This window comes from Nycticebus coucang, chromosome 24 (genome assembly GCF_027406575.1).
Source record: "Nycticebus coucang isolate mNycCou1 chromosome 24, mNycCou1.pri, whole genome shotgun sequence".
NCBI classification, from domain to species: Eukaryota; Metazoa; Chordata; class Mammalia; order Primates; family Lorisidae; genus Nycticebus; species Nycticebus coucang.
In genome coordinates this window covers 1,624,692-1,648,688 of record NC_069803.1, presented here as the reverse complement: position 1 = coordinate 1,648,688, position 23,997 = coordinate 1,624,692, and the positions used below count along the sequence as shown (strand labels likewise).

The window sequence follows — 23,997 nt, the reverse complement described above, 5'->3', positions numbered from 1 at the left end:
GCACATATTGACCCACATTTATCCCTGGGATAAAGCCCACCTGTGTGTGATGTATATATTTTTAAGTTTGTTGCTGTATTTTGTTTGCTCGGATTTTATTGAATATTTTTGCATAGATATGCATTAATTGCATTGGTCTATAATTTTCCATTTTTTTTTTTTTTGTCCTTTTCTTGTTTTGGAATCAGGGTAGTATCTGCTTTATAGAACATGTTGGGAAGGATTCCTTCCTTCTCTGTTTGGAATAGGTTCTAGATTCATATAGCCATATAGGTACTAGATCCTCTTTGAAGGTTTGGTAGAATTTTAGTGTGAAATAATCTGGACCAGGGATTTTCTTTTATGGAAGATTTTGAATTGTTGATGCAATTTTATTGCTTGATACAGGTCTATTCAAGACTTCTAATTCTTTCTGGTTGAGTTTAGAAAGGTGATGTGATTCCAGGTGTTGGTCCATTTTCCTCTACATTTTCAAATTTCTAAGCATAGAGGTTTTTGAAATAATCATTGAGGATCTTTTTTATTTCTGTGATATCTGTTATTATTTCCTCTTTTTTCTTTCTGATCAAAGTTATTAGAGATCTTTTCCATTTCTGATTATTCTGGCCAACAGTTTATTGATTTCATTAATCTTTCAAAGAATCAACATTGAGTTTCTCTGATCATCTGAATGATTCTTTCATTCTTGATTTCATTTAATTCAACTTTGATTTTAGTTTTTTTTTTTCTTCTGCTAGATTTGTGGCTGGATTGTTATTCCTTTTCCAGTTGCTTGAGTTGGTCCATTAGGTTGTTGACTTGATCTCTTTCTGTTTTTCTGATGAAACCATGTAATGCTGTAAATTTGCCTCTAAGGACTGTCTTTGCAGTATCCCACAGGTTTTTATAACTTAATGCTTCGTTATTATAACCAAAGTAAAGAGACAACCTACAAAATGGGAAAGGATATTTGCATATTTTCAATCAGACAAAAGCTTGATAACTAGGATCTATAGAGAACTCAAATTAATCCACATGAAAAAAGCCACCAATCCCATATATCAATGGGCAAGAGACATGAATAGAACCTTCTCTAAAGATGACAGACGAATGGCTAACAAACACATGAAAAAATGTTCATCATCTCTATATATTAGAGAAATGCAAATCAAAACAACCCTGAGATATCATCTAACCCCAGTGAGAATGGCCCACATCACAAAATCTCAAAACTGCAGATGCTGGCGTGGATGTGGAGAGAAGGGAGCACTTTTGTACTGTAGGTGGGACTGCAAACTAGTACAACCTTTCTGGAAGGAAGTATGGAGAAACCTCAAAGCACTCAACCTAGACCTCCCATTTGATCCTGCAATCCCATTACTGAGCATCTACCCAGAAGGAAAAAAATCCTTTTATCATAAGGACACTTGTACTAGACTGTTTATTGCAGCTCAATTTACAATCGCCAAAATGTGGAAACAGCCTAAATGCCCACCAACCCAGGAATGGATTAACAAGCTGTGGTATATGTATACCATGGAATACTATTCAGCCATTAAAAAAAATGGAGACTTTACATCCTTCGTATTAACCTGGATGGAAGTGGAAGACATTATTCTTAGTAAAGCATCACAAGAATGGAGAAGGATGAATCCTATGTACTCAATTTTGATATGAGGACAATTAATGACAATTAAGGTTATGGGGGGGGAGCAGAAAGAGGGACGGAGGGAGGGGGTGGGGCCTTGGTGTGTGTCACACTTTATGGGGGCAAGACATGATTGCAAGAGGGACTTTACCTAACAATTGCAATCAGTGTAACCTGGCTTATTGTACCCTCAAGGAATCTCAAACAATAAAAAAAATAATAATAAAATAAGAAAAGAAGAATTCTAATGATTTCTTTCTTAATCTCCTCCTTAACCTGGCTGTTGCTTGGCATAGGGCTGTTTGTTTAGTTTCCATGACATTACGTGGGTATGAAGATTTCTGTTTGAATTGAATTCTCTTTTTATTCTGTAATGGCCAAGAAGTTACAAGGTATACTTTCTATTCTTTTAAATTTGTTGAGCTTGGGGTGGCGCCTGTGGCTCAGTGAGTAGGGCACCAGCCCCATATGCTGAGGGTGGCGGGTTCAAACTCAGCCCCGGCCAAACTGAAACCAAAAAATAGCCGGGCGTTGTGGCGGGCACCTGTAGTCCCAGTTGCTTGGGAGGCTGAGGCAAGAGAATCGCTTAAGCCCAAGAGTTAGAGGTTGCTGTGAGCCATGTGACGCCACAGCACTCTACCCGAGGGCGGTACAGTGAGACTCTGTCCCTACAAAAAAAAAAAAAAAAAAAAAAAATTTGTTGAGCTTGATCAATCCTCTAATATATGATCAGTTTTAGAATATGATTTGTGGGCTGATGTGTACTCAACTCAGTTTTATTTGGATGTGTTGTTCTGTTTAGCCCATTTGTTCTGTGTTGTGTTTAAATCTATTACTTCTTTGTTTAGTTTCTGCTTGGAGGATCTATTCTGTTCTGTCAGAGGCATGTTGAAATCTTCAACTATTATAAAGTTTCCATGAATTTATGTGAGGGTGAAGATTTTTGTTGGAGTTGAGTTGTACTTTTATTCCAAAAAGATACAAGGCATACTTTCTGTTATTTTAAATTTGTTGAGTTCTTATTTGTATCATAGATATGATCTGTTTTGAAGGGTAATTCATTGGCTGATGAGTACAATGTATACTCAATTTTATTCAAAAGGAATGTTCTGTAAATGCCATTTTTTCTGCCATCATGTTTAATTCTCTTGCTCCTTTGTTTAGTTTCTGTTTGGAGGATCTGTTCAGTTCTGTGTCAGAGGGGTGTTGAAATCCCTAATTATGTGGTATTGCAGGATATTATATCAGATCAGTTAGGGTTCATTTTACATATCGGGAAGGATTTTAGTTGGGTGCATAGATATTTAGGATTAAAATGTCTTCTTGCTGTATTGTTCCCTTGACGAGTATATAGTGTATATTTCTGTCTGTCTCTACTTTTGTTGGTTTAAACCTAATTGTATCTGCAAATAAGATTGAAATCCCTGGTTTCTTCTAATTTCCATTTGCCTGGAATATTGTGTTTCAGCCCTTCATCTTGAGTTTTGTTTTGTTCTTGGAGGTTAGTATGATTTATGAAAGTCTGTCTCCCACAGTTGCACAAGGATAACACCTAGCAATGGGCCTCCACAAAATAAGACGAGCAAAACTCCACCATACTGAACAATTATCTCAATAAATGTGAATGGCTTGAATTCCCCATTGAAGAGGCACATGTTGGCTGATTAGATAAAAAAACAAAAAACAGAAGCCAACTATGATAATATAAAAAAACTCAACACATTTACTCAATTTCCCTACATTTATGTTTTTGATGACACAATATACATATTATTATATTGTGTATTTTAATAAATTATTTTAGATATTATTTTTAATAATTTTATTTCTTAAACTTTATACTAAACATATGTGATTCACACCCTGCCCTTACAGTATTAGAACATTCTGAATTTGATGGTATACTTATTTTTACCATATAGTTTTATACTTTTTTTGTGCTGTTGTGTTAACAGAATCTTTCAGATTGAAGAACTAACTCCCTTTAGCATTTATTCTAGGACAGGTTTGGTGGTAACAATTTGCTTTTCATTTCTTTCTTTCTTTTTTTTTTTTTTTTTCTTTTTTTGGCTTGGAAATGTTTTTGTCCTTCTTTTCTGAAGGATAAATTTTCCAGTTTAAATCTTTTTGTTGTCAGTTTTTTCTTTTAGCACATTTAATACATCATTTCACGTTCTCCTGATCTGCAACATTTCTGGAGAGAAATGTAGCTAGCCTTGTTGATGTGATATGCTTCTTTTCTCTTGCTGCTTTCAGGACTCTCTGTCTTTGATGTTTAAGAGTATCATTATGTCTTGATGTAGTATTATTTAGGTCAAATCTGATGTCAATCTTATTTTTGAGATTTCTTTACTTGAATATTTATCTTTCCAAGATAGAATTTTTTTTAAATTGGTTCTTTATATAATCATTCTCTCCTTTTCTTCATTTTCTGTATTTCATATCTGTAGTTAGACTATATAGTATTTTAATGTTGTTCTATAAGTCTTGTAAGCTTACTTCAATTCTTTTAATTGTCTTTTGTTTTTCTTCTCTGTGTATTTTTAAATTACCTGTCTTCATGCTAACACTTTTTTCTGTTGTTTAACCAATGGTACTGTTGTTATTCTTCATTCCAATCGTTATTTTGTTCATTATTTTTTCAGCTACAGAATTTCCATTTTTGTTTTTATTTATACAGTTTGAACATCCCTAATCTGAAAGTATGATAACCAAATATACTCCAAATCCTGAAACTTATTGAGTAACAGATAAAATAGCAACACATTTGCTTTCTGATGGTTTAGTGTACATAACCTTTGATTTTTGCATACAATGAAGTAAAAATACTGTATTAGCTATGTGTATAAGGTACAGGAAACATAAATGTATTTAAAGTTCTGTACCCTTCCCAAGATACTACATTATATATATGAAAATATCCAAAATCTGAAACCATTCTGGTCACCAGGGTTTTGATAAGGGCTACTCAACTTGCAATTTCAGTTCCCTGTTAAATTTCTTGCTTTACTAATTTGCCGTTTTCCTGATTTTTAAAATTAACTTCTGTATATTTCCTTGAAGTTTTTTGAGGTTCCTTAAGACACTTCTTTTAAATTCTTTGTCCAGAAGTTCATATATCTCCATTTCTTTTTTTTAATGTTTTTTTTTAATTTATTATTAATATTAAATCATAGCTGTGTACATTGATGCAATCATGTGGCACCATACACTGGTTTTATAAACAGTTTGACACATTTTCATCACACTGGTTAACATAGCCTTCCTGGAATTTTCTTAGTTATTGTGTTAAGACAATTATATTCTACATTTACTAAGTTTCGCATGTACCCTTGTAAGATGCACATGTTCTTCTTAGTGAAGTATCTCAAGAATGGAAGAAAAAGTATCCAATGTACTCAGCCCTACTATGAAACTAATTTATGGCTTTCATATGAAAGCTATAACCCAGTTATAACCTAAGAATATGGGGAAGGGGGAGAGAGAGGGGAGGGAGGGGGGAGGATGGGCAGAGGGAGGGTGATTGGTGGGATTACACCTGTGGTGCATATATCTCCATTTCTGTAGGAGTTCATTATGTTCATAACTGATATTTTTTTTTGTTCTTTCTATTATTTCATATTTCCAAATATTTTTCTGATTCTTGAGCAGGCATTGATTAATGTCTGCACATTTGAAAAAGTAGTGACTTGTTCCAATATTTGAAGACTGTTTTTTGCTGGGAAGTCCCTTCACAAATCATCCTGTCCAAGATTCTTGGCAGGACATCTGGCACTGTCTATAGATGGGCTTACTGATGGAGTCCCTTGGGCCAGGCTCACCTGGTGCAATGGTCAGGATGTGGAGGACCTCATGCCTGTTTGTGATTGGTTGTGGATCCTAGACCCAGTGAAGTTTCTGTTTGAGTCCACAGAGGTAAGCCTGGAACCTGTGTTTACCAGGGAAGACATTAAGACATTCATGTGGCCAACTAGAATCCTGGATCCATAGAGGCTGATTTAGCACTGGGATAAGACTTGATCCCAAAGCCCAGGGCCTGGCTAAGTGCTAAGATGAGGTGGTTCCACTAGGATGTGTCCACTAGAATGAGTCTGGGAGTCTGACTCTATGACAGTTTACTTGGCCCTTGGGCAGGGTTAGTGCCTAAATTTGTGGGGAAGTTTTAATTTCACGATCAGAGGGACTAGTCTGGAACTTAATTCTACATGGTTGTTTCTGCAACCTAGTACAGGCCTAGTACTTGCATCTAATGTGGTGAGCCTACATCCTTAATCTGCTGATCAGGCATAGACCTTGAATCCATTGGGGTCTGGGGCAACTGGCACTGTCTTGGTGCCTTAGCTATCCTAGTTCTGTGGTATCCAAACTCTATGTGGTGTTGTCTGGGGCATAAAATTGTGAGTACTGGCCTAGTGTCTGAAATCACAAGAGCTTTCCTGGAGCGTGGGTTTGTAAAAACTTGTCTAGAACCTGGGTCCCTAGAGATGGTCTTGCAGATGGTGTCTGCCAAGGCTGGAACAATACCAGAGCATACTAGGAAAGGCGTGGTCTCTGAGTTGTCTGGAGAAGGTCTGGACTTTGAATATGCTGAAGTGTGAGGCTGTGGTGGCCTGGATGGTGAATACATATGGACCAACCTGGAACTGAGCAGGCCAAAAACCTGTGTCCATGGGAGCTAACCTAGTGCCCCAGTTGAGAGGGGTTGACTTGGCACTGAGGTTGGTATGAAGTCTGGGGTTGTGGCCTAACCATGCTCTAGACTTGTCTAGAAACTAGAGTATGTCTACAGCCTGGGGATGCAGGGGCTGGCCTCATGCTGGATATACATGGAGTTTATCCACAGAGAATTATCTGGTAGTTGGGTCTGCAGGTGCCATCCTGATGACTAGAACTTAGTGGTCAGTCTTGTCCTTGGCACCCCTAAAGCCTGAGGTATTGGAGGCCATCCTGGTGCAAGGAGTCATTTGCAGATCAGGGCCACTGAAATTGGCCTGGCAGTGGGATAAGCCTGAGCCCAAAGACTGAATCCAGTAGGTAAGTCTGAAGCCTGGGCTTCAGGGTGTGGCCCGGAACTGGGGCATGCCTGGAGCTTTAGTTTACAGGTACCAGCTTAGAGGCTAATGCTGTGTGTAACCCTAGTGATTTTACTGAGGCATTCCCAGTGTTGGGAACAGAGATAAAGTCCAGGGCTCATTTCCCTCTTCCCCAAAGGAGAAGGTATCTGTCTTCATGCTCTGTTGGCTGTGGAATGGGGAGGGATGACATGGGTAATGTAAGATTGTCCTTCCTACACTTGTCAATGTATCTTTTCTCATTTCTATGCTATTCCTAGGTGCTTTAATCTCTCATGTAGTTTCCTTAACTCTTGTGAAGGTATTTTTTACATGTGAATAGTTGTTTTAAATATTGATGTTTTTAAGATAGACAATTGCTGGAAATCCTATTCCTAATAGAATGATATCCTTGATGATATTTGCTTTACTGTATTATTGTTCACTAACTTCATCCCATTGTTGTCAAAGAAGTTACTTTTTAATGGTATTTGACTTTTTAAATCTATTGAAACTTCCGTTTATGCCACAAAATGTAGTTTAGCCTCAAAGATGTCCTATGTGACCTGAGTAGAATGCATGTATTTTTATTATTCTTATATTTAGAGGTGTATTATATAATTTAAATTCTTTAATTACTTGTCTTTTCTGGTATTTACAATAAACTAAATAAATAAACAAAGTTACAATAATACTAGAGTTTAGCCTAATAATTTTTCAAGCATATTCATCTCTTAGGTAATACTGAAAACAAACATTCAGCTTTAGGCCATTGTTATAATAACACTAACTTTCATAATTGATCATGTATTTACCTTTATTTAGATCCTTTTTCTTCATATAACTTCAAATTTACTATATATCTATATATTATCTTTTTTTTTTTCATGCCACAGGACTGCCTGCCTGTTTATGCAGAACAGATTGAGTGATGAGAAACACCTTCCAATTAAAAAAAAAATCTTGGAGTATCTTGATTTCACCCTCAATTTTGAAGAGCAGTTACACCAGGTTTAGGATTTATAGTTAATATATTTTTTTGATTACTCCCTACCTTCTGGTTTCTAAAATTTCTTTTTTTTTTTTTAAAGTAAATCATAGCTGTGTACAATAATGCAATCATGAGGTACAATGTGGTGGTTTTATATACAGGTTGAAATATTTTCATCAAACTGGTTAACATAGCCTTCATGGCATTTTCTTAATTATTGTGTTCAGACTTTTATATTCCACATTTAGTAAATTTCATCTGTACCCTTCTAAGATGCACCGTAGGTGTGGACCCAATAATTACCCTTCCTCCACCCATCCTCTCCTCTCCCCTCCCCTTTCTTACCCCTTGCCCCTTTCCTCCTATTCTTGTGCTGAGATTGTGTTTTCATATTAGGGCTGAGATTATAGTTTCATATTAGGGCTGAGTACACTGGGTACTTTTTCTTCCATTTTTGAGATACCTTGTTAAGAAAAATATTTTCCAGCTCCATCCATGTAAACATGAAAGAAGTATAGTCTCCATCTTTCTTTATGGCTGCATTATATTCCATGGTGTACATATACCACAATTTATTAATCCATTCGTGAGTCAATGGGCACTTGGGCTTTTTCCATGACTTAGCAATTATGAATTGGGCTGAAATAAACATTCTAATACAAATATCTTTGTTATAATGTGATTTTTAGTCTTCTGGATATATACCTAGTAGAGGAATTATAGGATCGAATGGCAGGTCGATTTTTAGATCTCTATGTATTCTCCAAACATCTTTCCAAAAGGACCATATTAGTTTGCATTCCCACCAGCAATGTAGAAGTGTTCCCTTTTCTTCACATCCATGCCAACATCTCTGGTTTTGGGATTTTGTGATGTGGGCTAATCTTACTGGAGTTAGATGGTATCTCAAAGTAGTTTTGATTTGCATTTCTCTGATGATTAAGGATGAGGAGCATTTTTTCATGTGTCTGTAGGCCATGCACCTGTCTTCTTCAGAGAAGTTTTTTTAAATTGTTTGGGATTCATTGATGTTACAAAGAATTAGTTTACACCGATTGCCTGTGTTAGGTAAAGTCCCTCTTGTAATTGTGTCTCATTCCCAAGAGGAGTGCCATACACAATGACCCCCAATTCCTTATCTTTGCAAACATTCAAAAGTTGCTCTTTTAACAATTTCATCCCCTCTCCCTGATCTCCCCTACCCCTCAACTTGTATTGGATCATCTACTGTCTTCATATTAGAATTGAGTACATTGGATTCTTGCTTCTTCATTCTTATGATGCTTTACTAAGAAGAATGTGTTCCACTTCAATCCAGGTTAATACAAAATATGGAAAGTCTCCATCTCTTTTAATGGCTGAATAGTATTCTATGGTATACATATACCACAGCTTGTTAATCAGTTCTTGGCTTGGTGGGCATTTAGGTTGTTTCCACATTTTGGTGATTGTAAATTGAGTTGTGATAAACAGTCTAGTGCAAATGTCCTTATGAAAAATTTTTTTTTTCTTCAGGATGGATGCCTAGTAATGGGATTACAAGATCAAATCGAATGTTTAATTTGAGTTCTTTAAGGATTCTCCATACTTCCTTCCCAAAAGGTTGTATTAATTTTTAGTCCAGCCAGCAGTGTAACAGTGTTCCCTTCTCTCCACATCCGTGCCAGCATCTGCATCTTTGAAGCTTTGTGATGTGGGCCATTCTCACTGGATATAGGTGATAACTCAGGGTGGTTTTTATTTACATTTCCCTGATGATAAGAGAAAATTAGAATTTTTTAAAGTATGTTCATTGGTTTTTGATGTCTCATGGAAAGAAAAATTTTTATTCATGTTTCTTGCTCAGTTTTCAATAGAGTTGCTTGATCTTTTTCGTTTATTTGCTGAGGGTTTTTTTTTGTAAATTATGATTATCATTCCTTTGTCATATTTGTTGCATGCAAATGTCTTCACCAATTCTGTAGAATTGTCTATTTGCTGTGTTGATTGTTTCCTTGGCTTGGCAAAAAGTTTTTAACTTCATCTGGTCCCATTTTTTAATTTTTGTTGTTGCTGTAATTGTCATTGGGATCATCATATATTGTTTGCCTAGCCTAATATCTTTAAAAGTTTTCCCCACACTTTTTTCTAGGATTGTTTTAGTTTTATGACTTAGGTTTAACGCTTTTATCAATCATGAATTAATTTTTGTGAGTCATGAAAGGTATAGGTCCTGTTTCCGTCTTTTACATGTGACTATAAAGTTCTCTCAGCATTATCACATAGGGATTCTTTTCCCCAGTGTATGTTTTTCTTAGCTTTGTTAAAGATCAGATGACAATATGAGGCTGGTTTCAACTCTAGGTTCTGTGTTCTATTCCATAGGTCTCTATCTCTATTTTTACACCAGTGCCACTCAGTTTTGCTCAGTATGGCCTTGTAATATAGCCTGAAGTCTGGCAAAGTGATGCCTCCAGATTTATTCTTATTTCTAGGATTGTGTTGGGTATTTTGGGGTCTTTTCTGATTCTGTATGAAGTGAAGAACTAATTTTTCAAGATCTTAAAAGTATGACATTGGTATTTTATTTTATTTATTTATTTTTTCATTATTTTCCCTCCATTTTTATTAATTGATCTTTAATTGATTATGGGGTACAATGTGATGTTTTGTTTGTTTGTATTTTTTTTCTACAGACTTAATTTATTTATTTATTTTTATTTTATTAAATCATATCTGTGTACATTAATGTGATCATGGGGCACCATACACTAGTTTCATAGACCGTTTGCACATTGGATTGGTGGGATTACACCTGCAGTGCATCTTACAAGGGTATATGTGAAACTTAGTAAATGTGGAATGTAAATGTCTTAGCACAATAACTAAGAAAATGCCAGGAAGACATTGGTATTTTAATGGAGATTGGATTGAATCTGTAAATAATTTTGAGTAATATAGACATTTTAACAATGTTGGGTCTGCCAATCCATAAGCATGATATGTTCTTCCATCACTTGACATCATTTGCAATTTCATTTCTTAGTGTTTCATCATTTACTCTATAGAAATCCTTCTCATCATTTATTAAACATTAAATTTCAAGATATTTCATTTTCTTTGAAACAATGGTGAAGGATATTGCATTTTTTATTTGTCTCAGCTTGACTGTTGTTGGTGTATATGAAGACTACTGATTTGTGTACATTAATTTTATATTCTGAGATGTTGCTGTATGCCTTTATCACTCCCAAGAATTTCTGCCCTCTTTTAAAGTAATTTTATTTTTATTTTTTTTCTTATGGATTTACTTGAATTCTATGTAGCTTCTGGTTATTAGCTCTTTATTAAATAGATAGCATATACATGAGAATGTTTTCTCCAATTCTGTAGGTTGTCTGTTTGCTCTGTTAATTATCTCCTTTGCTATGATGAAGTCTTTTAATGTAATCAAGTTCCATTTATTTATTTCGTTATTGTAATCGCTCTTAGGTCTTAGTCATAATTTTTTTTGCCTAAGCTGATATTGAGAAGCATTTTTTTCAGCATTTGCTTCTAGAATTTTTATGGTTTCATGCCTTAAAATTAAGTCTTTTATTCATCTCAAATTAACTTTTGTTAGTGGTGAGAGTTATGGATCCTGTGGCTATCCAATTTTCCCAGCACCATTTGTTGAACAGAGATTCTTCTTTTCTCTAGTGTATATTGCTGTCTGCTTTAGCAAATATCAGTATCAGTCGCTGTATATGGATGGTTTTATGTCTGGGTTCTCTATTTCTGTTCCATTTGTCTGTCTCTATTTTTGTGCAAATACCATGCTGTTTTGGTAACTATAACCTTGTAATATACTTTGAAGTCTGGCAATATAATGCCTCCAGATTTGTTTCTTTTGTTTAAGATTTCCTTGACTATTCCAGCTCTTTTCTGCTTAGAAAGAAAGTGTACAATTATTTTTTTTCTAGATCTATGAAGTAATGATGGTATTTTGATAGGGATTGCACTGAATATAGAAATCATTTCAAGTAGTATGGACATTTTAATTAAGTTCATTCTACTGATTCATGAATATGATTTGTTTTCCACAATTGCATATTTAGAGGCATTAGGATAAGACTGTTGGACTATGATTGCTAGTTTCAAGGTAAAAGCTGTTAATGTCCTATAGATCAGAGATATACCCTGCAAATATCTTCTCCCATTCTGAGGGCTGTTTCTCTGACAAAGGTTTAATAACCAGAATCCACAGAGAACTCAAATGCATCAGCAAGAAAAAAACAAGGGATCCCATCACAGGCTGGGAAAGGGATTTGAAGAGAAACTTCTCTGAAGAAGATAGGCAAGTGGCCTTCAGACATATAAAAAAATGCTCATCATCTTTAATCATCAGAGAAATGCAAATCAAAACTACTTTGAGATATCATCTAACTCCAGTGAGACTAGCCTATATCACAAAATCTCAAGACCAGAGATGTTGGCGTGGATGTGGAGAAAAGGGAACACTTCTACACTGCTGGTGGGAATGCAAATTAATACATTCCTTTTGGAAAGATATATGGAGAACACTCAGAGATCTAAAAATAGATCTGCCATTCAATCCTGTAATTCCTCTGCTGGGCATATACCCAGAAGACCAAAAATCACAACATAACAAAGATATTTGTACCAGAATGTTTATTGCAGCCCAATTCACAATTGCTAAGTCATGGAAAAAGCCCAAGTGCCCATCGAGCCACGAATGGATTAATAAATTGTGGTATATGTACACCATGGAATATTATGCAGCCTTAAAGAAAGATGGAGACTTTACCTCTTTCATGTTTACATGGATGGAGCTGGAACATATTCTTCTTAGTAAAGTATCTCAAGAATGGAAGAAAAAGTACCCAATGTACACAGCCCTACTATGAAACTAATTTGGGGCTCTCACATGAAAGCTATAACCCAGTTACAACCTAACAATAGGGGGAAGTGGGAAAGAGGAGGGGGGTGGGTAGAGGGAGGGGGATCGGTGGGATCATACCTGTGGTGCATCTTACAGGGGTATTTGCGAAACTTGGTAAATGTAGAATGTAAATGTTTTGGCACAGTAACTGAGATAATGCCGGAAAGGCTATGTTAACCATTGTGATAAAAATGTGTCAAATGGTCTATGAAGCGAGTGTATGATGCCCCATGATCATATCAATGTATACAGTTATGATTCAATAAAAAAAAAGTCCTATAGATCAATAAAACCATAATTTTGGGGTTATCCTTTCAATTAAGCAAAAATCACCTACATTACTGCCAGACAAAATTTACATGTTAAGACATAACTTAAAAAAATGTAGGCTCTTATCAGTAGGAACTAGCAAGTTGAACAAAATTGTATTTCCTTACCTAATTAAATAATCTTTTGGTGGGTATTAGGTGAGCCTCTTAAAGAATTTTCAAATGTGACATTAAAAATAAAGCAATATTAGTAGCAATGTATTAAGTAATTTTTATATATCTCATTTTTGATATTCTAAATTATACATTTAAGTGATTTTTCATAGAGAATACCTGAAGATCTTGGATGAATGATAGTAATATGTGATCAAGCATTTTAAAATATAGATTGTTTTTGCAACATTTTGAATTGTATTCATTGTTTTAGGAGAAAAACAAAATTTATACTAGTTTTGACTTTTTATTTTATTTTATTTATTTTATTTTTTGCAGTTTTTTGCCAGGGCTGGGTTTGAATCCACCACCTCTATTATATGGGGCTGGTGCTCTACACCTTGAGCCACAGGTGCCACCCAGTTTTTACTTTTTATAATGGATTTTGTTCTGATTGGTAATGGAATACTTTAATTAAAATGAATGTTATTAATTAAAATAGTATATTCTGCCATAACATGATGCATATTATGGTTGTCATATATGGTATCATATATCAGAATAAGAAATAATATTAACAATAATATAATGCATATAAAGCATTATTAGAAACATCTAATATATGATAAATTAGTGGTATATTTAATGACATTTTAATATTCTACTTGGAATAAGTACAGTACATACTATGTGAAGTTAAATTAACATGTTTTTTGAGAGAAATTTTCTTGTTGTTCTTGCTAAATACAAATTTATTTTTTATATAGTATCATTTTGATAATTGCATATAAACTAAGAGTATATGTAAGTTCTTGATCATTTTGAAACATGAGATATAAGTAATAACTGAAGCTTTCCTTCCCTTTGAGATCTACTTGATGTTAGTTCAAGTATCCATTCCAGAGTCCTGATTCTTCTAATTCTAAATATCCAGTCATTATTATGACCCAAAGACAAAACTCAACCAGAATGTAAAATGTTTTCACAGACTATTAACTTTACTGAAAACTTCTGGATAATTAGAACATGTCACATAAATGTATGCAATAACATTGTGAAATTCAAACTTAAAGCATTTCTTTCTCAGAAGACTTTTTTAGCTATCTTACCACTAAGAGTCTCTCAATGTACTGTGACCGCCTATAATTATACATTATCTTTTCTTTTCTGTCTCTCTCCTCATTTTGCCACATGCAACAGTAATGTTTCCTTTAAGCTCATACACATGATGTTAAGACATCACTCCTCTACCCAATAGTTCTTATCCCTGAATACTGATAGAAATCTCCTGGACCCTGCTCACTAAGATTTTGACAGAATGATCTCTAGTGGATTCCAGGCATGTGCAGTTTTAAAATGTCCTTCAGATAATTCTTAAATTCAAAGGACAAATCAAATTATTTTTCTTTCTAAGGGGACTTCTGGTACCAGGTGGTAAGAAAATAACACCTCCATGTTATAACTTTAAACATGATTACATCTTTACCATCTGACTGTACATAGTTTATTTCACATTTTTAAAATTTATATATTCATGGATTTTTCTTTGAGTTTTGGGTAATATGAATTATAGGATTTTCTTGAATTTTTCTAATGTGTTATCCATGCACACATTTTGACTAATACTGTTTTTTATTTTTTGCTTTGTTTTCAGTATTGTTTGGATAAGCAGTGTAAAGAAGTTAGGTTCCTGGTCAATTCTACTGCCTGTGATAGGATGAGAAATTGCAATGGTCATGGAGTAAGTAATTGTCATTTTTATTTAAAGCAGCATGCTTGGGTGGCACCTGTGGCTCAAAGCAGTAGAGCGCTGGCCCCAGCCAAAAGCTGGCCCCAGCCAAAAACTGCAAATAAATAAATAAATAAAATAAAGAAGCATGCTTTTAACAATTCAATAAATAATTTGGGGTTAAAAATGATTTTTTGGTATTTTCATTCTATTTACTGTTATTTAATCATCTGCAATTTATAACTTTGATCTTGTCTGCTTGTTTGGGATTCACTGAAGGTACAAAGAATTAGGTTACACCAACTGCATTTGTTAGGCAAAGTCTCTCTTATAATTGTGTCCCCCTGAGAGGTGGGCTATAAACTGTGCTCTCCTATCCCCCACCCTCCCCTCTTTACCTTCCCTTATTTCCCTACCCCCACCTTAAGAAACTTTCCAAACTATTTATAGAGTAGATAAAGAGAAAACATTTAAGATGATTGTGGCTGTATAAAATGGTAAAAACGTGAGGCAGGTGGAGGTACTGAACATATCAGAAGTCCTTTTGTCACCATGTAACCATAATGACCTGATTTTTACATAGAGAAGGCAGAAATTGGTACATAAAAGTCATTATCATTTCCTTGGTAGTTTTCCTAGTTAATCTTAGGGTCTGGGAAGTTCTGTGATACTAGCAAGCAGAGGATAATTAGTGGAATATTACTGGTAATTACAAGGTATTTGGACCTGGCTATAGGGTAAATTGAAAAAAAAATTTTTTAATTGATTTGGCAAAAGAAGCTCCATGTACTTACTTTCCAAAATGTAGACATTTGTGAGGGAAAACTTAATGAATTTTTCTGTTAAAGGTAAATGAGATACCACATTGAATAATTTTAGACTATTCATTTGTATCCATTGAAAGCTTTGTACAACAATTATTTCATTTTTTGATTATTCTAGATTTGTAACAATTTTGATCATTGCCATTGTGAGGAAGGGTTTGCACCTCCTGATTGCTCAATGAAAAAAGGAGAATTTGGAAGTCTTGATGATGGACATGAGCATAAGACTGGTTCGTATCTTTAAAATATAAATTATAGGCTTTATGTTAGATTTCAAAGCAACTAATGCTGATAAATGAGCTTTATTTTATTTGTAAGAGCTAAAACATGTGACAATGTTTCTGTGTCAGAACTGACAATGTTAACTGAGGAAAAGTATACCAAATGTTAGATAATTTTTAAAATTAAATCATAACTGTGTACATTAATGCACTTATGGGGTACATTGTGATCATTTGATTCCACAATGTGGAATGCTTACTTCAAACTGATTAACATAGCCTTCACCTCACTTACTTATTTATTGTGGTAAGACATTTTATAATTTTGAAATGTATCATTGCATTATGCACATTAGGTGAGGTCCCACCAAAAGCCCTCCCCATTCCCAGCCTCCTCCCTCCCCTTCACTCTCCTTCCTCTTCCCTCCTTCTTTCTGAACTATAGTTATGTTTTATATGAATGTATAGGTGATTATATTTTGGTTTCATAGAGGTATTTAATACATTGGATACTTTTTCTTCCATTTTTGAGATACTTTACTAAGAAGAATATGTTCCAGTTCCATCCAGGTAAACATCCATAAAAAATGTAAAGTCTCCATCTGTTTTTATGGCTGCCTAGTATTACATGGTATACAATATACCACAATTTGTTAATCCATTCATGGATTGATGGACATTTAGGCTGTTTCCACAACTTGGTAATTATGAAGTGGGCTACAATAAAAATTCCAGTGCAAATGTCTTTGTGGTAAAATGATTTTTATTTCTCTGGGTAAATACCAAGTAATGAAATTGCAAGATCAAATGGAAAGTTGACTTTTAGTTTCTTGAGGAGTCTCCATACATATTTCAATAAAGGTGGTATTAGTGTGAAATGTCACCAGCAGTTTGCAGAAGTATTTCCTTTTCTCCACATCCATTCCAGCCAGTAGTTTTTTTATTTTTTATGACAAGGCAGTAATTTATTTATTTATTTACTTATTTTTATTATTGTTGGGGATTTATTGCTGGTACAAAGAACCAGGGTATATTGATTGCATTTGTTAGGTAAAGTCCTTCTTACAATTGTGTCCTGCCCCCAAAAGGTGTGTCACACACTGTGGCCCCCACAACCACCATCCCTCCTTCCCTCTCCCTGCTCTTCCATTCCCATACCTCCTCCCTCCTTCCCCTCTCTCTTCTCCCCTTCCCCCACCATGTCATCAACTGTCCTCATATCAGAATTGAGTACATAGGATTCTTGCTTCTCCATTCTTGTGATACTTTACTAAGAATAATGTGTACCACTTCCATAGAGGTTAATACAAAAGATGTAAAGTCTCCATCTTTTTTAATGGCTGAATAGTATTCCATGGTATACATATACCACAGCTTGTTAATCCATTCCTGGGTTGGTGGTCATTTACGTTGTTTCCACATTTTGGTGTTTGTAAATTGAGTTGCGATAAACAGTCTAGGGCAGTTCTTAGTAGTAAAAAACAGCCAGAGGCATCAGCATACCAGAATTCATGCTGTGCTACAAGGCCATAGTGGTCAAAACAGCATGGTACTGGCACAAAAATAAAGACATAGACATCTGGAACTGAATAGAAAACCAGGAAATGAAACTAACATCTTATAGCCACCTAATCTTTGATAAACCAAAAAACAACATACTCTAGGGGAAAGAATCCCTATTCAGTAAATGGTGCTGGGAGAATTAGATGTCCACATGTAAAAGACTGAAACTGGACCTGCACCTTTTGCCACTCATAAAAATTGATTCAAGATGGATAAAAGACCTAAATTTAAGGCAAGAAATGATAAAAATTCTCAAAAGAAAGCACAAGAAAAAAATTTGAAGATATCGGCCTGGGGAAAGACTTAATGAAGAAGACTCTACTGATAACAACAACAAAATTAAACAAATGGTACTTAATTAAACTAACAAAATTAAACAAATGGTACTTAATTAAGCTGAAAAGCTTCTGTACAGCTAAGGACACAACAACCAAAGCAAATAGACAACCTACACAATGGGAAAGGATATTTGCATATTTTTTTTTTTTTGTAGAGACAGAGTCTCACTGTACCCCCCTCGGGTAGAGTGCCGTGGCGTCACACTGCTCACAGCAACCTCTAACTCTTGGGCTTATGCGATTCTCCCGCCTCAGCCTCCCGAGCAGCTGGGACCACAGGCGCCCGCCACAACACCTGGCTATTTTTTTGTTGCAGTTTGGCCGGGGCCGGGTTTGAACCCACCACCCTCGGCATATGGGGCCGGCGCCCCACTCACTGAGCCACAGGCACCGCCCATGATATTTGCATATTTTAAATCAGACAAAATCTTGATAACTAGTATCTACAGAGAATTCAAATTAATCATCATAAAAAAGCCAACAATCCCTTACATCAATGGACAAGAGAGATAATAGATGCATTCTCTAAAGAAGACAGATGAATGGCTAATAAACATATGAGAAAATGCTCATTATCCCTAATTATTAGAGAAATGCAAATCAAAACCACTCTGAGATATCATCTAACCCCAGCAAGAATGGCCCACATCACAAAATTCAAAACTACAGATGCTGGCATGGATGTGGAGAGAAGTGCACACTTTTACACTGCTGGTGGGAATGCAAACTAATACAACCTTTTTTTTATTAATATTAAATTATAGCTGTGTACATTAATGCGATCATGGGGCACCATACATTGGTTTTATAAACAGTTTGACACATTTTTCATCACACTGGTTAACATAGCCTTCCTGGGATTTTCTTGGTTATTGTGTTAAGACAATTATATTCTACATTGAATATGAACCCTTGTAAGATGCACTGCAGGTGTAATTCCACCTATCACCCTCACTCCGCCCATCCTCCCCCCTCCCTCCCCTCCCTCTCCCCCCTTCCCCATATTCTTAGGTTATAACTGGGTTATAGCTTTCATATGAAAGCCAAAAATTAGTTTCATAGTAGGGCTGAGTACACTGGATACTTTTTCTTCCATTCTTGAGATACTTTACTAAGAAGAATATGTTCCAGCTCCATCCATGTAAACATGAACGAGGTAAAGTCACCATCTTTCTTTAAGGCTGCATAATATTCCGTGGTGTACATATACCACAGTTTATTAATCCATTCGTGGCTCGATGGTCACTTGGGCTTTTTCCATGACTTAGCAATTGTGAATTGGGCTGCAATAAACATTCTGGTGCAAATATCTTTGCTATAATGTGATTTTTGGTCTTCTGGGTATGTACCCAGTAGAGGAATTATAGGATTGAATGGCAGGTCTATTTTTAGATCTCTAAGTGTTCTCCAAACATCTTTCCAAAAGGAATGTATTAATTTGCATTCCCACCAGCAGTGCAGAAGTGTTCCCTTTTCTCCACATCCACGCCAACATCTCTGGTCTTGGGATTTTGTGATATGGGCTAATTTTACTAGAGTTAGATGGTATCTCGAGATAGTTTTGATTTGCATTTCTCTGATGATTAAAGATGATGAACATTTTTTCTATGTCTGTAGGCCGTGCGTGTGTCTTCTTCACAGAAGTTTCTTTTCAAGTCCCTTGCCCAGCCTGTGATGGGATCACTTGTTCTTCTCTTGCTTATATGTTTGAGTTCTCTGTGGATTCTGGTTATTAAACCTAAATTGCAGAAGATATTTGCAGATTATGTCTCTGACAAAGGTTTAATATAACCTTTTTGGAAGGAAGTATGGAGAACCCTCAAAGAACTCAAGCTAGATCTCCTATTTTATCCTGCAATCCCATTACTGGGCATCTACCCAGAAGGAAAAATATCCTTTTACCATAAGGACACTTGCACTAGACTGTTTATAGCAACGGCAATTTTGAGACTTTGTGATGTGGGTAGTTTTTGCTGGAGTTAGGTGATATCTTGAAGTGGTGTTTATTTACATTTCTCTTATGATTAAAGGCAATGAGTATGCTTTCATGTATTTGTAAGCCATGTGCCAGTCTTCTTCAGAGAAGCTTCTATTCAACTTACTTTTCCACAAAGAGGGGGTTGTTTTTTCAATTCTTATTGATTAACTTAAGTCCTCTGTAGATTCTAGTTATCAGACCTTTGTCAGAATTATAACATGCAAAAATTTTCTCTCATTCTGAAGGCTATTGGTTTGCTTTAGTTGTAGTGCTGCTAGCTGTGTAGAAGCTTTTTAGTTTGATCATATCACTAATTAATTTTTGGTGTTCCTTCCATTCACAGGGGGGTCTTCCTCAAAAAATATTTACCCAGCCCAATATCTTCAAACATTTTGTTTGCACTCTCTTCTAGTACTTTACAGTTCCTTATCTTAAATTTATATCTTTTACCCAGGGAGAATCAATTTTTGTCAATGGTGAAAGGTGAGTGTCCAGTTTCAGTCTTCTACATTTGCCAGCCAGTTCTTCCAGCACTATTTGTTAAATAGGGAATCTTTCCCCAAATATATCTTTTTGATAGGCTCATCAAAGATCAAATGATGATAAGTGGCTGGATTCATCTCTTTGTTCTGTATTCTGTTCCCATGTATCTACCTCTCTAGTTTTGTGAGAGTACCATGAGGTTTTGACCAGTATAGATGGGCACATAGGCTTTTTCAAATTTGGTGTTTTCCTCTTAATCTCATCTTTGACCCAGCTATCATTTAACATAGGTTATTTAGTTACCATGACTGAGTATGAAGATTCCTATCTCTGTTGTATTCAACTTTTATTCTATGATTGTCCTTGAAGATACAAGGAATAATTTCTATTATTTTAACTTTGCTGAGGTTAGACTTGTGTCTTAAGATATGATTAATTTTGAAAGATGATTCATGGGCTGATGAGAATAATGTGTATTCATTTTTATTAGGATGAAATGTTCTGTCAATGTCCATTAATTCCATTTGTTCTAGGGTCAAATTTAAGTCCATTATTTCTTTGTTTAGTTTGTTTAAGGATCTATTCAAAACTGCCAAAGGTGTTTTAAAATCTGTAATGATTATAGTGCAGGAAGATATCAAATTATTCGTATCTGTTCAGGTTTGCTTTATGAATTAAGGAGCACTCTGGTAGGGCATATAAATGTTAATTATCAAAATGTCTCCATGTTGAGTGTTCTCCTTGACAAATATGTAGTAACTATCCTTATCTTTCTTTATCTTTGTTGGTTTAAAGGTAATTGTATCTGCAACTAAAATTGCAACCCCTGCTTTATTCTGGTTTCCATGTGCCTGTATTATGGCCATCCCTTTATCCTGAGACTATTTTTATCCTTTAAGGTAAGGTTCTTGCATTCAGCAGATATCTGGTCTGAGTTTATGTAGCCAGCCACCAACCTGTGCCTCTTTAGAGGACAAGTTAAGACATTCACATTAATTGAGAGAATTAATAAGTATGATAGTGTTTTGGGTGTCATGTTTTTCAAATGTCCAGTGGATATTTTTAATCCTTTCACCATTGTTAAATTTAGGTTTTGTTCAAAAGTTTTTAGGTGTGTTGACTTTGGTGATAGACCATAGTTCTGATTATTATGAAGGATGGGTCTGAGAATATTCAGGAGAGCTGGTTTGGTTATGGCAAATTTCCTCACCTGTGTATGTCAGTAAAGTATTTGATTTTACTATCACAAAATGAAACTCATTTTGGCTGGATACATGATCCTGGGCTGAAAGTTGTTTGTTTTAGGAGATTAAAGTTTCATGGCCATCCTCTCTGGCTTGAATGGTTTTGACTGAGAGATCTATAGTCATTTTAATGTTCCTCCCCTTAAAGGTAACTTAAAGGTAATACCTTTCTTACATCTGGCTGCTTGCTCAATTTTCTTTGGCAAAATCGTATTAACTTTGGCAAAATCAATTACAATGTGTCTAGGAGATGCTTTGTTTGGATTGAGTCTTTTTGGGATTCTGAAACTGTCTGTTATCTGAATTTCCTTATCTCTTGCAATGGTTAGCAAATTCTCCTCCATAATATCTTCAAGTAGAATATCTGTACCTTTAGGACCATCCTCTTCTTCTGAAATTCCTATAAGATGAATGTTTGATATTTTGGAGTCTTCCCAAAGCTATCTCAGGGAATGCTCAGATTTTTATCTCCATTCCTCTGCCTCTTTGAGCATTTGAGCCCATTCAAAAGCTTTTTCTTCAATTTCAGAGATACTTTCTTCTGCCTGCTCTACTCTATTACTGAGGGACTCTTTTGGAGGTCCTCAAATAGCTTTTTCCTTTCCTTGACCTTTGCTATCCATTTTCTCATTATGTCCATATCCTTGGTGATTTTGTTTTTCAATTCATTAATTTCTTGTGACAACTTTTGAAAAACTCTTTGGATTTCTATTTCTATCTTTCCTCCATTCTATTTATTTTATTTGCCATCCACATTCTCAATTTTATTTCTGACATTAAAGCCATTTGTTTATGAATGGCACCTTCTGATGTATTCCTTTGTCACTCTTCGGGGAAGTTGATCTACTCTGATTTTTCATGTTGCCAGAATTCTGCTAGTTCCACCCTATTTTAACTTTCCACAGTTTGGCTAGTAAAACTGGTAGGGTGAGATTGGACTGGGGGCTCCAAGAATTGTAGTTAACCAGCCCTTTTCCAAATAGCTGGGACTGATGATTATTGTGGCTTTTCCCCTACAGGTTTACAAAGTTCTGTTTCAGACCTGCAACCAAAAACTCTGAGGACCTGATTGGTGTGATAGAGCTAGCGGCTCTGTCTTGTAATTATCCAGCCTCTATCCAATACTAATGAGTAACTGATTTAGGCTGATATCTCAGCTGGGGAGTAATGCAAGCAACTGAGACACACTGCCCCCCACCATGACAACTGGAAGAGGAGAATCAGTCCCTCCCACTACAACTCAACCCCAGCTCAACTTTGGACGTTCTCTGGGTGTTCAGCTCAGGTCAAGAGTTCCAATATGATTGTCCCAGGGAGCACAATCACTGCTTAACTAGGAGAATTCAAAAGGTCTCCAGTAACCAGACAGCACGGATGCACAGGCAGCTCTATTTAAATAACCCTAGAAGCTGGAGTGTGGCTGTTTCCAGTGTTCAATGCAGTCACAAAGGGCTGCCCAGCCAAAGACTGAGTTCAAAGGGGTCACACCTCCTTCCCCACCTTACACCACAGCCATGCCTTGCCACCAGTAACCCCACTGGGCTTTGGTCCAGCTCCCTCCAGTGAGCAAATGTCCCGGGGATATGTGTGCCTGCCAGAGTGAAAGGGAAGTCAGTGCTTCCTTTCCTGCAACTACAGAATCTGGGGAGTGCTCCACTAGAGTCTGTCCTGAGGTATGAGCACTTTTGTCTGCTGGTGCGTTCCATTGCAGTGTATTTCTCTCCCACAGAGTCTGTGTTTCTGCTTCTGGCAGAAGTCACAACTCCCTGCAGTGGTCTACAGAATTGGGGAAGTGTTTGTCTAAAATCTGACAAAAGGCATGAGCCCCGCCACTGCCATGTACTGTTGTGGAGCCAAACTTTTCCCTGTCCTGCTTGTCTCTCTCTCCCCACACGTTCCCCAACTTCCACTCAAGTCACTGTTTCAGTGAAGTTGTTCAGTGCCCACACAATGCTCAGACCTCTCAAGGAATTGCCAAACACACTGGGCTATGCAGGAGACAGGATTTCAGATTGTGGATGATGTGGGGGGAAGTGTGGATTTAGAGTTCAGAATTGTGGGGAAAATATTTGTTCAATTTTATGTCAGGCAAAAGAATACTTAGACTTATAGGTGGGACCTCTTTGGAGAAGTAGTCTTGGTGTTTAGTGGCTCTCTCCTGTGGGGTAAAATAAGAGGGCTTATGAACACTGCTTGCTTGTAGAGAACACAGCAAACCACTCTCTTGGCGGGGTGGTGGTGTCATCATCCTCTTGATGATGGGTTCTGTACCTGGAGTTTGTTTCCTTAGAATTTTAGCTTGCCTCAGTAGGGATGATGTGCACTGATAGATCTTATTTCTTAGCACAACTCCTTATGTTCAGTTTCATTAAGTTCATTCTGTCCATTATCTCTCCCTCTGGATGGGGGCCACTGTTGAAACCTGGCTCCAGTTTGCCATCTTACCTCCCAGTGATAGACAATTTTTAAAGTAGAAATTTCAGTGCATATAACTTTCAGTTCATTTAGATTGTTCCCCTTGGGTTGTCTCTTATACTCTAGTTTATAAGAGTATTAGTAGTCATTATTATATCAACACCTTTGAAAACTGTCAGGCTATCATTTT

The 23,997-nt window shown here is 36.1% G+C and overlaps 1 protein-coding gene across 1 annotated transcript in view; it reads left to right on the top strand.

The window, feature by feature from the left end:
- The window catches only part of LOC128576585 (disintegrin and metalloproteinase domain-containing protein 5-like), a 222,359-nt gene that overhangs the window by 183,998 nt on the left and 14,364 nt on the right, over positions 1-23,997 (top strand). The window contains exons 17-18 of the mRNA XM_053578830.1: positions 14,667-14,753; positions 15,684-15,795. Coding sequence (XP_053434805.1) covers positions 14,667-14,753; positions 15,684-15,795 — 199 coding nt within the window. The remainder of the gene's footprint in view (positions 1-14,666; positions 14,754-15,683; positions 15,796-23,997) is intronic.